Here is a 13,639-nt window from a genome sequence, read left to right on the forward strand (position 1 = left end):
GCGCTGTCCCTGACTTTCAGTATCTGAAGTTTCAGCGGATCCATAGTCCGGAATACTACTAGGGCGAGAGAGCCTGGTGGGAAGAGCCTGGAGTGGGCTTCCGGAGGGAGAAGGACCGGTTCTATCAGTCGTTCAGGCGTCCTTCAGGATGGGGCTCAGACTGGCCGTCCCCCTCGGAGCTGCCTGAGCAGCCGCACCCTAGGGCCGGGGCGGGCTGCCCTCTCTGCAGGTGCGCGGCGCGGGCGGGGCGCGGGGCGGGCGCAATCGGGCGTGGTTTAGGACCCGGGGCGGCTTCCCGGAGCGACAGTGGAACTCCGAAGTTGCGCCGGACCTTGGCCCTGACAGTCGGAGCTCCCGGCGCGATCCCTCCCGCTGTCCTTCGCCGCCGCCGCCGCCGCCACCCGCTGTCCTTCTCCGCCGCCGCCACCCGCTGCCCTCCGCGTCCAGCCCTCTGCGCCAGCATGACGGGCTCGCTGTTCAAGGCAAACTTCTGGGTAAGTGAGCGCGGCGCAGGGCGAGCGGGCCCGGAGCGCACGCGGGAGCGAGCCCTGGCTGCGCGCCTCCACCGCGCGAGTCCGCTCCCGGGGCGCGCTGCGCCAGGAGCGCGCACTCCCCCGAACACCTGGGCCCTGACGTCACCCCTCGTTCTCACGCTTGAAAACTGAAGCCCCAAAGGAGGAGCGCCGTCGGGCTTGGCGGGTGCCGGGAGCCGAGTCCCGCAGACCTGGGAGAACCGGGATGGGGCGTGTGAGCAATCGCTGTGGGGTTCTCGGCCCGGAGCTTTGCCCTGCCTGGCACTCTCGCTTTCTGATTTCCCTCCCAGCCCCCCAGAGCAAGCACCCCGGGAAGGTCATCGCGTGTGTGTGAGACCCAAGAGCTGGTGGTTCCAGGTCTTCTCCCCGCTTCACTTAGACATCCTTTTCTCATTCCGCTACCCTACCCTCCTAGGGTCCATTTCCCCCATAACTCGGAGGAAGCACCCTCGTTCTTCAAGGCAGGGCAAGAAGCGTCTACCTGAGAGCTGACCCATAGCTACGCATAGCCTTTTTCTAGGACCCTGCCTGTTTCCCCATTAGCTTCAGAGTTGCCTACCACACCCCTCTTCTGCTGTGACCCCAGAGACAGAGCCTATCACGTCCCATTTGTTTGAGGTTTTGAGGTCCTTCTGGGGGGCACTGACAGGAAGACAAAGGTCTGGGGTAGCATTACAGCATGAGTTAGCAACCTTCTACTGGTCTTCTTAGGAGGCCTGCGGAATCTTCAGACTTTTTATACTGTGAAAAAAAGGACAGACCTGTATACAGTTCACCGTAGAGTGGTTACTTTTTGGCTAATAGTTGAGGTACAGAGGCTTAAGCGGATGGTGTGGACGCACAGTCCCGTGGTGCCTGCAGCACATCTGGGCCCGGAGCAGGCTTGGTCAAAAGTGTCAAGGAAAAGACTGCTGTTGCCCTTCGACTCTGGAAATCTTCACTTGAGTCCAGTTAAGGATCCGGGACCCCACTCCACCAGCCCCAGCAGTAAGAGCCACGGTTTCTTTCCTTTCCTTCCTACTAACCTAAAAAAAAAAAAAAAAAAAACCCAGAGCCGGAAGTGTTGGCTCACACCTGAAATCCCAGCACCGGGGAGGCTGTGCTAGCATCCTAAGAAGCCGTTGGCAGCCCCCAGCTGTCCCGTGTATACTCTGGCTGGAATGTTCAGGAGGGGGTGGGGGGCAGAGTGCAGTCCGAATTGAGACTTAGGGTGAATGAAGGTCTAGGAGTGGTGGTGGTGGGTGGGGGAAGGGGCGAGTTTCTGGTCTGCTTTCAAAAGCTACCTGCTATCCCAGAAACAGTGTGCAAAGGTGTTGTCCGTTCTAGTTCCAGCGGCTGTCTCATTCAAATAATGAAAAGGGCTGCATTGTTTACTGTGCAGATTATTAGGTCCTTTAAATGCTTTACACACATTATTCCATTAAACCTCCCAGTTACCCTTGGAGGGAACTGACTCACCATGGTATTTTACCGGTGAGGAAATTGAGTGACAGGGAGGTTAAGCAACATTCTCAAGGCCCTTGAGCTGATGAGTGACCCAGGGCTCTGCATGAACTAACTGCTCCCCCAAGTATCTCCAAAAGGGTGGCATGGAGTAAGTATGCCCCAGAGTAAATGTCTGCCTGCCGTGGGTGTGGGACATATCGGGCCATCCTAGGACAGTTCCCAAGAGTCTTCCTTTCTCCTTCAGCTGGGTCAGGAGTTCTTGGAGGGCAGGCATGATCTTACCATCAGATGAGGCCTCGGCATCAGCTATGAGGCAGATGGACTGACTGGGGCATCAGGACCTGGGAGAAAGGGCACAGAGGAAGTTGTTAGAGAAGAGAGACCCCTTGCCAAGTAGTCGCGCTTCTAGGGAACAGGGAAAAAGTCTTGACCAAGTTAAGGCTGTATCAGTGACTTTGTTTCATGGATGAGAAAGTTGTGACTGGACGAGGCAGAACACTTAAGAAAACATAAGCAGGCACCGACTTCCTGGGTTTAATAAACATGTATGAAATAGTTACTCTCTATACAGTGCTCTCTAGTAGGTGTGACATTTGCTGAGGTTAAATTTGTTGCAAGCTTCGCTGGAGCACAGATATCACCTGAGGAAGGGAGGTAGAGAGAGAAGGAGTTTTTGTTTGTTTATTTTTGTTTTTCATGGCAGGGTTTCTCTGTGTAGCCTTGGCTGTCCTGGAACTTGCTCTGTAGACCAGGCTGGCCTCGAACTCACAGAGATCTGCCTGCCCCTGCCTCCTAAGTGCTGGGATTAAAGGTGGCTTTTTTTTTTTTTTTTGGCTGAGAGGCAAGGTTTTGGCCATTCTTTGACCTCAAGAATATAGAGGAGGGTCTGGGCGGAGTGGGAAAGGAGGCAGATATAGAAACCACATAGATAGAGATCATTAAAGCCACAGGCTAGGTCAGCTAACAGAGGGTCAGCAGCAGAAGGAACAGAGGGGCCTAGAGCTAGCTTCATGGAAGGGGAACTGGAGAATGAAGTGTGTGTGGGGGGTGTCCTGAAGGAGGAAGTCAGCAGGAGGAACTGGTTTGTGGAGGCAGAAGGAGGAGGGAGAAGTGACAATGGACAATATTTAGTCAGGTGTAGCACCTGTGTGGCCTGAGTACGAGGCTCCCTCTGCCCCAGACCTCACCCCGCAGCCCCAGGCTCACCCTGCAGCCCCAGGCCTAACCCCGCAGCCCCAGGCTCACCCTGCAGCTCCAGGCTAGGTTGATGAATATTGAGGACTTCCTGCCAGAGGAGAGTTTTCCGGGAGAGAGGACAGGGTGTCAGCCAGCAGGGTTTGGAAGTCTCTTAACATTTTGGACAGTGCAAACATGTCAGTGAGTGCTCCAAGGTCTGCTGGTCAACATCTACTGGCTGGTGGAGATGCCGCTGCTTCTTTGGGCGTTCTGGGAGATTTCGTGGAACAGCATGAAATACAAGAGCGTGGTTGTCAGCAGGACCTCTGAAGTGAACTTGCCTTTGCTGACTTGGTGATTTTGTGCGGATTGCTTAAGCCCTGAAGCTTCTGTTTTTTTTTTTTTTTTTTTCTGTGTATAATAGTGGAGATCATACTGGTCTCTTCCACGAGACTCTGGTGGAACTGAATTATAGAGATGAGCGTAGTGACTGGTACCTTGTCACTGTTAGCTGATGTTCCTATTGGCACAAGTGACAAAGGGAGTTCGGGACAGTTAGGAGAAAGGATGAAGAGGGACGTCTGAGAGGAAGCACTTTGGGGGGGGGACGACTGTCAAGATGGCTCAGAGGGTAAAGCACCTGCTGTGAAGCCCAAGGACCCACATGAGGAAAGACAGAACCGACTCCCACAAGTTGACCTCTGACCTCCACACGTGTGCTGTGGAGTGCTCACCTGGTCTCCAGGAAAAAAAAAATTAAAGTTAAACAAAAGAAGCACCAGCCAGATGTGGCAACTCACGCTTTTAATCCTAACACTTGGGAGGCAGAGGCAGGTAAGTCTCTGTAAATTCGAGGTCAACCTGGTCTTCAGAGCAAGTTCTAGGACAGCCAGCGCTACACAGAGAACCCCTGTCTGGAAAGAACAAACAAGCAAACATGAAAAATAAAAAGAAGAAGAAAAAGGAAAAGAATGATGATGATGATGATGATGATGATGATGATGGTCATCATCATCATCATCAGCAGCAGCAGCAGCATTTGACGGATGCCTGATTTAGGAAGGAGGGAGGGAACAGAGGAAGAGGTAGGGACCAAAGGAGACAACCAGGAAAGAGCCGTCACAGACTTCAGAGAGGAACAAACCTTCTGAGAGGTTCATGATCAAATTAAGTACTGCTCCTGAAAGTTTAGCCAACATACTCAACTTATTTGATTAAATGTCCTCTGTAAATACTTATTTAAAGGGATCTTTTGAGCTAGTGAGCTGTTCAGTGGGAAAGGCGCTTACCATCAAGCCTGATAACCTGAGTCTGATTCCCAGAACACATGGTGGGAGGAGAGAACCAATTCGTATAAGTTGTCCTCTGTAGGCTGGAGAGATGGCTCAGTGGTTAAGAACACTGTCTGATCTTCCAGAGGACCCGGGTTCAATTCCCAGCACCCATATGGCAGCTCACAAGTTGCCCTCTGGTTCCCACATGTGTATTGTGGCACCCTTCATCCCCCATTAAACAAATAAATTTAAAATGCAAAATAAACAGCTAAATACGTAAGGGAAACTTTGGGTGCGTCTGCTTTACAAGGAAGTAGTCAGTATTCAAGAAGTATATTTTAAGGTAAATGTTATGTGTATGAGTGTTCTCCCTGCATGTATGTATAAGCACCATGTGCATGCAATTTCCCAGAAGGAGAGAAGAGGGCATTGGAGCCTCTGGAACTGGAATTATGGGTGGTTGTGAGTGCTGGGAACTGAACCTGAGTCCTCTGGGAGCTTTTAAGAGCAGCAATTGTTCTTAAAAGCTGAGCCATCTCTTCAGCCCCATAATCAGTAATTTCAAAAAACAAGAACTCAACCATAGTAGCTCATGCCTGTAATCTCAAGCAGTTAGAAGGCTGAGGCAGGAGGATTACTTTGAATTTGAGGTCATATGTAGGCTGTATCATGAATTCTGGGCTATCTTAGGCTACAGAATGAGCTCCAAGAAGCACAGTAAAAATACAGGGGATCAGCCCTGATATAGTGTGCCTTATTATCTGTACACACTCTTCCGTATGCATCACTTCTAGTGGTCAGTTGGGTAGGCAGTGCTATGAGATTAATCTTGGTCAACTTTGATGGTTCCTCACCAGAATGAGACAATAATCAGTGATGTGTTTTCCAGAGTTCAGAGGGGGGGGGGGAAGAGCTGAGCCTGGGGTGGGGTAGGGGAGTCTTCAGTATAGATGAGAGATGGTGCTCTTCAGATGTGGGTGTACTCAGACAAAAGTGTCTTTCCACTGTGGCTGTGCATAGTGATTGTAGAACTGGTTCCAGGAGAGCCAGATGAAAGCGATGTCCTCCCACCCCAGAGGTTCCAGGAGCTTCATTTGAGCATGAGGTCCAGCCTGTGCCTGAATGACTTTCCTGGGCCCAATGCTCTGGATCCAGAATAGCTTCCCAGTCACTGTCAGCACTATACACCTGCCCTGGGTGGGACCCTTCACTCTACCTGGAGATTGTCCAGAGGAAGTTTGGGGGCCTTCCTAATTACCAAACTGCCAACCCACAGAGCTGTTCCTCTGCTCCAAACCTTTGGCCCTAGAGTGGGGCCTGTACAGTGTCTGCCTTGCTCAAGGCTTTTCTCAATACTGTGTGCTTTGAAGCATGTGGGAGTCTGCCTTTCCTTCCTTTTTTTTTGAATACAGGGGGGAAAGAAAAGCTATACCAGCTGCTGCATACTGACTCCATGTGGTATTTTGCACAACATTTATGATGTTTCTCTATTTTTTTTTTGTTTTTGAGCTGCTAGAGTCTTAAACTCTAGCTCTATCAAATGCAGCTCTAATAAATTTTTTTTTAAAAAAAAAGTTTTTATGCTTTGCCTAAATGTATGTGCATGTACAGTGTGCATGCTTGGTGCCCTCGGAGGTCAGTAGAGGGTGTTGAAAGCCCTGAAACTGCAGTTACTGATGATTGTGGTGTGCCCTGTGGATGCTGGAACCTTGGCAAGGGCAGCGGATGTCCTAACCCTGAGCTGCATCTCTGCCCCCACCCTCCCACTTGTAAATATTCTCTCTTGGCTCCTGGAGAGACTGTGTTTTGTTTTGCTTAAGGCAAAGGCCAGGCGAGCCATTGGCAGCTAACTTTCTTTTTCTTTTTCCCCCAGAGCAGCTAGAAAAATGGTCTTTAAAATGCTTGTCAAAATTCCTTACTTTATTTGAAAAATTTCATAAGAATGATATGGGACCTACCTTTCAGGAGAAAAAAAAAAACTTAAGAAATCCACAACAGCCAGGTGGTGGTGGTGGTGGTGGTGGTGGTGGTGGTGGTGCACGCCTTTAATCCCAGCACTCGGGAGACAGAAGCAGGCAGATCTCTGTGAGTTCGAGACCAACCTGGGCTACAGAGCGAGTTCCAGGAAAGGTGCAAAGCTACACAGAGAAACTCTGTCTCAAAAAACCAAAACAAACAAACAAACAAAAAAAAAAAAAAGAAAGAAAGAAAGAAAAAAAGAAATCCACGTCAAAATTTGGATACTTGGAAAGTATAAAGGTGAATACTTAACAACAACAACAAAATGTAATAACAAAAGTACATGCTTTGAGAAATATATATACTTCCTTATGACTTAAAATAGAAACAGTATTTTTCTCATACGTGCCTAATCTAACCCCATAGTCTTTCCTCACCATTAAAACTCTTAGCTCTTTCTCTTGGTAGTTACTGATACCCCTCCTTTCCTGTTCCCTCCAACCCCCAATCCCCCCCAAAAACCCAAACAAACTATGCCACTACTTTTAACTTTTTTTTTATTTATTTTTTATTTTTTGAGAGAGGGTTTCTCTGTGTAGTTTTGGTGCCTGTCCTAGATCTTGCTCTGTAGACCAGGCTGGCCTCGAACTCACAGAGATCTGCCTGGCTCTGCCTCCTGAGCGCTGGGATTAAAGGTATGCACCACTGCCACCTGGCTTAACTTTTTATTTAGAAAAAAATTCAAAGTTCCAGAAATTTCAAGGTTATAAATAATCAACATATAATATTTCCTTCACTGAGATTCTTTGTTATTAAATACCATTTCACATGCACACATATCTATGTATATCATACATATATATATTTCTGGCACTCAGGAGGCAGAGGCAGATGGATCTCTGTGAGTTTGAGGCCAGCCAGGACCACGCTGTCTCCATAAGGAAGAAAGAAAGAGAGGGAAAAGGAATCACCGTCACTGCCCATGCTCTCAGGCCGTAAAAGGGCGGTTTACTCAGAGCTACGTGTATGCTGTGACCACTTCTTTGTTCTTGGTTTTCCTGGATATTATCTTGTCATTTTTTCCCTTACTTCCTTATTTGTCTGGAGCCCCACCTCACCCCTTTCCCTTTTAAAATGCTCCAGTGTGTGGGTGCTTGGGAAAGTCCTTTCCAAGCCATGTGTGGTGCCCCTGGAATCCTGGTGCTTGGGAGGCTGAGGTTCAGGCTCTTGGGCTCCAGGCCAGCCTTGGGCTGCATATTGAAGAGTGTGTCCCAAAAACAAACACACAGAACCCTTTCTCCTCACACCTTTCTGTGGAGACCTTCCCCAGGGGCCCTTGGTCCTCTTCCCACCTCCACTGGTTCTTTTCAGCTGCCATCCCGGGCTTCCCTTCCATGTTCTTCTGCTTGACGTTGCTGTTTTCCAAGTCACCCAGAGAGCTCTCAAAACATAAACCAAGTCCTGTCGTTCTTTGTATGAATTCTTCTGGCAGTCTCTCACCTCAGCCACTGCCTCTCTGAACAGATCTCCTTCCGCCAGCCAGACCACAGTGCCCTTCGTTACTTGTCAGATAATGTTTCCTCTAGCCACGTCACCTGTCCTCATGACAGCCTGTGCTCCCCTCAGTAAGGTACATCCATGTAATTATAACCATTGTGTAGATACTGTTTAGTGTTTCAGTATTTCAATTAAAATACCATAATCATAGCTTTGTCTTCCAATAACTAATACTGAGCTACATCCCCAGCCCCTAATAACTATTTAAAACGTAAGAGATACCCTTGTGTTCTGGTTTGACAGGTGTGTCATTTCTAGAGCTTTCTATAATAAATAACATTCAGACGCACAAGGTGTTTGGTGTTCAATTCTGAAAACACATGACAGACAGAGCCTGTCCAGCCCTGCTGCTGTGCCCTTCAATAAGATCTCTCTTTCTTTTCACAGCGATAATTTCATACCTCCCCCTGGAACCTCTAACTCCCTGCACATTCTCACTGTGCTGATCGTCCATCCTTTTGACATTGAAATGCGATATTGTTACTTACAAATGTGTTGGGCTGATTTCATAGATATCCTGGGATACATGCAGCCCTGGGCCACAGGTCGGACATGTTTGCTAGAGTCTACTCCATTAAGAAATTGAACACCAGCCAGAGACGGCTCACTCACGTCTGTATAAATAGGATTAGGCTCAGTTGAGAACCAGGGAAGTTCACACAGCAGTGGCCCAGATAAGGATCGTGTTGTTCCTCTCAATGCTAGTTCCTAAATAGCCACTGCAGGGCTAAGCGAGGACCCATATTCCTAGGCCAGCATCTCACAAAGGAGCCTAGCTTGGTTTTGCTGTGCAATGAACACAAAGTCACAACACCACAGCAAATAGTTTCCTCTCTCTTGCTGGTGCCTGCTCTCTTGTACTTGAACACCTCAGAAGTCCTTCGTTAGCCATGGTCTGTCTGTCTGTCTGTCTGTCTCTCTCTCTGTTTTTTGAGAGAGGGTTTCTCTGTGTAAAAGACTCAGCTGTCCTAGAACTCACTCTGTAGACCAGGCTGGCCTCAAATTCGCTGAGATCCGCCTGCCTCTGCCTCCCAAGTGCTGGGACTAAAGGTGTGTGCCACCACCGCCTGGAGGTTTCTCTTTTTTCACTTTTCAGTTACTTACAATGAGTTGTGGCTGAAATTTATTAAATGGAAAATTCCAGAAGCAGGTAGTTCACATTTTAAATGGCTCACCATTCTGAGCAAAGCTGAAATCTCAGGATTTCTCACTCTGTTCGGCCTTGCATATGAACCATCCCTTGGTCCAGTATACCCTCTGAGGCACTACTCTATTTTAGCTAAAATAGCTTTGGAGCATGAGATTGTAATGTTGGTAATGCCAACATAAAAAAAGAGAAGTCCTGTTTCCTTTAATTGAAAATAAAAGCAAAATAAATTTTTTTTAGGAAGACCACTTGCATATAAAAATATATATTTAAATTAACTTTAATTGTGTGTGTCTATGTGTGGTATATGCCCATGAGTGCAGGTATCCTCCGAGGCCAGAGGCATCTGACCCCTCCCCCACCTTGGAGCTAGTTTTATAGGCAGTTGTGAGCTGCTGGAGACCGGTCCCAGGTCCTCCATCAGAGCAGAATGCATTCTGATCCACTGAGGCATCTCTTAGTATAGTTTTTGTTGTTGTTGTTTTGGTTTTGAGACAGAGGTTCTCTGTGTAACAACGCTGGCTGTCCTGGAACTCACAGAGATCCACCTGCCTCTGCCTCCAGACTGCTGGAATTAAAGATGTGGGCCACCACCGCCAGGCCCTCGTATAGCTTTTATTGCAATATGTATGACTATTATTCTTTTCTTTTCTTTTTTTGAGATAGGCTCTAGCTGTCCTTAGACTTACTATGTACCCCAGGCTGGTCTTGAACTCAAGAACCTTCTGTAGCAGCTTTACAAGTGATGGGATTATAGGCAAGCATCAACATATGCTAGGCAAGTGCTGTGCCACTGAGCTGTATCCCTAGTCCTAATTTTTCTATGTGATTCTTAATTGTTACTCTCTTCCCATGCCTCTATCTATCTATCTATCTATCTATCAATCAATCTATCTATCATCTATCATCTATCTATCTGCTTTTAGAGACAGGGTTTTTCTTTTCTTTTTTTTTCCATTTTTTTATTATTAAGAGATTTTCTATTCATTTTACATACCAACCACAGATTTTCCTGTCCTCCCTCCTCCTGCCCCCAGCCTTCCCCCCCAACCCATCTCCTATTCCCACCTCCTCCAAGGCAAGGTCTCCCATGGGGAGTCAGCAAAACCTGGTACATTCAGTTGAGGCAAGTCCAGGCCCCTCCTTCCTGCACCAAGGCTGCGCAAAGTGTCCCATCATAAGCACTAGGCTCCAAAAAGCAGGCTCATGCACCAGGGATGGGTCCTGATCCCACGGTCTGGGGCCCCCCTAAACAGTTCAAGCTAAACAACTGTCTTGCCTATCCAGAGGGCCTAGTCCAGTACCATGGGGGCTCCTCATCTATTGGTCCACAGTTCATGTTTCCACTAGTTCGGCTGGTTGAGACAGGGTTTCTCTGTGTAGCCCTGGCTGTCCTGGAACTCACTCTGTAGACCAGGCTGACTTCAAACTCAGAGATCTGCCTGTCTCTGCCTCTCCATTGCTGGGATTAAAGGTGGTGTGCACCAATATGCCCGGCTTCCATGCCTAAGTTATAAATTGAACTTTATCACAGGTATGCATGTATGTATAGGGAAAAATAGTATGTACACAGTTGGGTACTGTCTGTGGTTTCCAGCATTAACTGCAGGTCTCAGAACATATCCCCCAGGGATAGAGGGGACCACTTAGTTAGCTAAAGAACAGCTTTAAGAAGTGACAGGTTATTAAGTGGCCTCAACACCCAGCAATACAGGTTTAAGTCCCTTCACTGCTGGAAGTATTGATGACCTCTGGGAACCTGCTGTGAGGATATACCTGTTTAGCAAACACAGCGGATCTTGCCCTGTGGGACCTGAGTTAGCGCTTTAGAAGGAGCTCCTCTCTGAGCTGAGGTGAAGTCAGTTTCCACCAGACCTTTGGCAATAATTTGAGGTGGCCAGGTCTGAGCTTTGTGGGTCAGTTCTGTGTGCTGTCTGCCCCCAGCTTAGGCTTCCTTGTCTGTCTGTCTGTCCTGTCAAGGCTTCCTTTTCAGGTAGGATTCCTATCTGACTCCTGCCCATAGGAGTTGTTAACTCTGGGGTTGGGGATTTAGCTCAGTGGTGGTAGAGGCCCTGGGTTTGGTCCTCAGCTCTGAAAAAAGAAAAAAAAAAAAAGAGTTGTTGACCTTGAAGGAACAGTCCAACTTAGGGTCACTGTCAGGCTGACATGCTTCTCTGGATGACACAAATGCCCTTACCATCCGTGGATGAGGGGGGACCTCTGTGCCATGGTTTATTTTTTCCCTTATTTTTAATTTTGTGTGTCTCTGTGTATATACCAGTGCAGGCATGTGTACATGGAAGTCACCGAACAACTCTGTGGCGTGGGCTCTTTCCACCTACCAGGAATTCCTCAGGCTTGTGGGAGAAGCACTTTTACCCATGGAGCCAGCTCACTGGACCTGTCCGAACCAAGCCAAGAGGCATGGGTGTGCTGCAGATTCAAAACACTTGTGTAGGGTGTGAGGCCGATCTGGCCGAGGCAGCTGTTCCCCTATTGATCGCCAGGGGTTGATTTGCCTGACTGGCTGGCTAGGTGTGTGTCCCCATCCTCCCTCACCATTCCATGTGCATCCCTTCTGCAGCTGCACGCTCAGTCAGTCAACGAAGACGACCTTCCTGGACTAGAGGAGGATGTGTCTTTGGTCAAGGGTACATGAGTAGCTGCACTCTCCTGCTTTCAAAACACTTGCTGATTGCCCTTCTCTGCAGAAAGCACTCCAAAGGGCCCCATCCGCGGGAAGCCTGTCTGCTCTCTGAGGGCCAGGAAATGCATCCTATGGGTGAAGTTTCAGATGGGGAAGCTGAAGGCCTGAAAGGACTCAGGCTGTGGAGAGTCTGTGTGTGCAAAGGCCGCTGCTGTTCTGGAGGGACTTCTTCAGAAAGAACAGAACCCAGGGAAGGCAAGGCTGCTTGCTGAGGGCAGTGGTAGCCCACCTGGCCGGGGGTGACTTGAGATCTGTAAGCTGCTTTGCTCAGTGTGTGAGGGATTGCCTGGAACCATTCTGGAAGCCACTCTGGGCTTGAGCTGTGTGTTGTACTGTGAAGATAATGAGGGATGGACCCATGGAGTGTAATGTCCTTGAGTTAGAGTAGTGGAAAAAAAACTGAGATGACACATGAAAGCAAATTACTTTTAAAATTTAAGGAATGGTTAGAACAAATGAAATTTAGTCCTAATCTCTTTCCATCGTGTGGGTCTGGGGATCAAACTCAGGTCCTTAGGCTTGGCTGCAGCCACCTACTGAGCCGCCATCTCATTGGCCTTGTTCTGGAACTTACCATCCTCCTGCCTCAGCCTCCCAGATGCTGTTTATACGTGTACACCCCTACACTACACCTAGCTCAGTGCGAGATTTTTGGAGAAATATATTTATTATTGTGGTAAGAAATAGCATGCTATAAAGCCTGTCCTTTGAGCAACCTAGCATTTATGTTTTCTGACCTTATGGGTTTGTTTATTTCTCTCCCTCTCTCTCTCTCTTTCTTTTACCTACATGTTCATTGCAGAAAAATATAATATTCTGAAAGTTAAAAAAAAAACCGCTTCTAAGTGCACCCCAAGAAGTGTGGTGGTGAAGTCATGTGCACCTGGAGAGCTTGTGGGGAGGGTCTAGTGTGGTGGTAATCTAATTATACTGAAATATGATTTTGATTGTATGTTAATAAATAAAGTTGTCCGGGGGTCAGAGCTATTAGAGCCATAGCAAGAGTGTGGCGGTGGTGGCACACGCCTTTAATCCCAGAAAGCCAGCCTTTAATCCCAGGGAGTGGTGGTAGAAAGCAAAAAGATATATAAGGCGTGAGGACCAGAAACTAGAAGCATTTGGCTGGTTAAGCTTTCAGGCTTTGGAGCAACACAGTTCAGCTGAGAGCTATTGGGATGAGGACACAGAAGCTTCCAGTCTGAGGAAACAAGACCAGCTGAGGAACTGGTGAGGTGAGATAGCTGTGGCTTGTTCTGTCTCTTTAAATAGACTAACAGACAGGAAAAGGAGCTCTCATTCGGGAAGCTGGGACACCGCAGGCGGAAGGGTGAGATTTTGGCTCTGAGCTCTGACCTCTCGGCTTTCTCTTTTGCATTATTTCTGCGTTTCTTATTTAATAAAACAGTTGGTTACATCCATAGTCTAGTGGAGGCAAGCAGCTACCTGAGTGCCCTTGACTGAAGACTGGTTCTCCTCTGTGGGGAAGGTCGTCCTCTTCCACTGGCTCTGCATCTTCAGGAGAGGCGCCCAGAGTGGTGAGGGAGGAAGGGGGAAGGCCACCCAGTTAGCCAGATCAACTGAATGAGCCCTGTGGAAAGAGGGGTCTTGTGAATGGGGGGAAGGGGCAGGGCCAGGATTAGGGTGAGAGGAAGTGGGATTGGTATAAGGTTTAAATGGATGCAAAAAGTCCTTCAGTCATCATTATACATAATCCTTTAACACCGTAGGAAGTAGCTCATGATGAACAAACATCAAAATTAAAGCAACAGCAACAGCAACAGCAGTGTCTGACTGGCACCTGCCTCCACCAGTCAGAGAAAGTGGAGGTGGTGCATGTGCA

The 13,639-nt window shown here is 48.2% G+C and overlaps 1 protein-coding gene across 1 annotated transcript in view; it reads left to right on the plus strand.

The window, feature by feature from the left end:
• Pstpip2 (proline-serine-threonine phosphatase interacting protein 2) overlaps nucleotides 1-13,639 on the plus strand; it is a 94,681-nt gene continuing 81,042 nt past the window's right edge. The window contains exon 1 of the mRNA XM_015992682.3: nucleotides 1-494. Coding sequence (XP_015848168.1) covers nucleotides 462-494 — 33 coding nt within the window. The 5' untranslated portion in view covers nucleotides 1-461. The remainder of the gene's footprint in view (nucleotides 495-13,639) is intronic.

Source organism: Peromyscus maniculatus, chromosome 19 (genome assembly GCF_049852395.1).
Source record: "Peromyscus maniculatus bairdii isolate BWxNUB_F1_BW_parent chromosome 19, HU_Pman_BW_mat_3.1, whole genome shotgun sequence".
In the NCBI taxonomy this organism is placed as follows: domain Eukaryota; kingdom Metazoa; phylum Chordata; class Mammalia; order Rodentia; family Cricetidae; genus Peromyscus; species Peromyscus maniculatus.